General features: G+C 39.5%; 1 protein-coding gene across 1 annotated transcript; it reads left to right on the top strand.

The window, feature by feature from the left end:
- Window positions 1–3: 3 nt before the first annotated feature.
- On the top strand, window positions 4–445 carry LOC107459537 (EPIDERMAL PATTERNING FACTOR-like protein 8). Its single transcript, XM_016077763.3, has 2 exons — window positions 4–85; window positions 194–445. The coding sequence occupies exons 1-2, from the start codon at window positions 4–6 to the stop codon at window positions 430–432; spliced, it is 321 nt and encodes a 106-aa protein (XP_015933249.1). The 3' UTR covers window positions 433–445.
- The last annotated feature ends 355 nt before the right edge of the window (window positions 446–800 follow it).

The following is an 800-nucleotide window of genomic DNA, read 5'->3' on the forward strand; positions in this document are numbered from 1 at the left end:
TACATGGCTCCACATGGATTCAAACTTGCAATATTCTTCACTGTGGCTTTCATTCTTTCCCTCACTCTTCTACTTCCCATATCAGGTAAAAAACCTCCCTCAAAGCCAGCTACCCATATATGGAAAATGTAACTAGCTAGCCTTTGATTTGATGATTATGTATATTAGTGCATGCGTCTCTACATTGATTCAGGTGATGCAGGAGGTAGATCATTGTTGGGCGAGGACGAAAGCAATAATAAGGCGGTGATAGGGTCAAGGCCTCCGGCATGTGTAGACAAGTGCATGAAGTGCAGGCCATGCATGGCTACGGTCATCGTTCCCAACCACAGAAGGAGTAAGGGTCTCTTCAAACACAACGATAATAAGGATGACAGCTATTACCTCCTTTCATGGCGATGCACATGCGGCAATAAGCTCTTTCACCCTTAATAATCCCCATTTCCTGCACCTTCATTCTATATAATATAGATATGACTAGTACTTGCTTACGCACACTTCATCCATCTCTCATCTCTCACTCTCTATGTCTTGTGTGTGTGTATATGAATATCATGACCATATAATCAATTAAATTAATGTGATGATGATTTTGATTAGTCAACTAATTACACCAGTTTGTTACTCATGCTGCGCTACTTAGTTTTCTATATCTTCATTCCAGCTAGCTGATTCAGCAACTCTCATTTCCACTACTCGCATGCATGCATGTTGCATCACTGTTTCAAGTCTAGATTAGATGTAATTTGGGAGGTTGATTTGATTTAATTGTATTTGAGACTAATGATTTAATTTACATA

This window comes from Arachis duranensis, chromosome 7 (assembly GCF_000817695.3).
Source record: "Arachis duranensis cultivar V14167 chromosome 7, aradu.V14167.gnm2.J7QH, whole genome shotgun sequence".
Classification (NCBI taxonomy): domain Eukaryota; kingdom Viridiplantae; phylum Streptophyta; class Magnoliopsida; order Fabales; family Fabaceae; genus Arachis; species Arachis duranensis.

Excerpts from the sequence above, each read along its gene's own strand:
- LOC107459537 (XM_016077763.3), top strand. The coding sequence starts at position 4 with ATGGCTCCACATGGATTCAAACTTGCAATATTCTTCACTGTGGCTTTC. Across the intron at positions 86-193 it reads TCTTCTACTTCCCATATCAG|GTGATGCAGGAGGTAGATCA; the intron begins GTAAAAAACCTC and ends ACATTGATTCAG.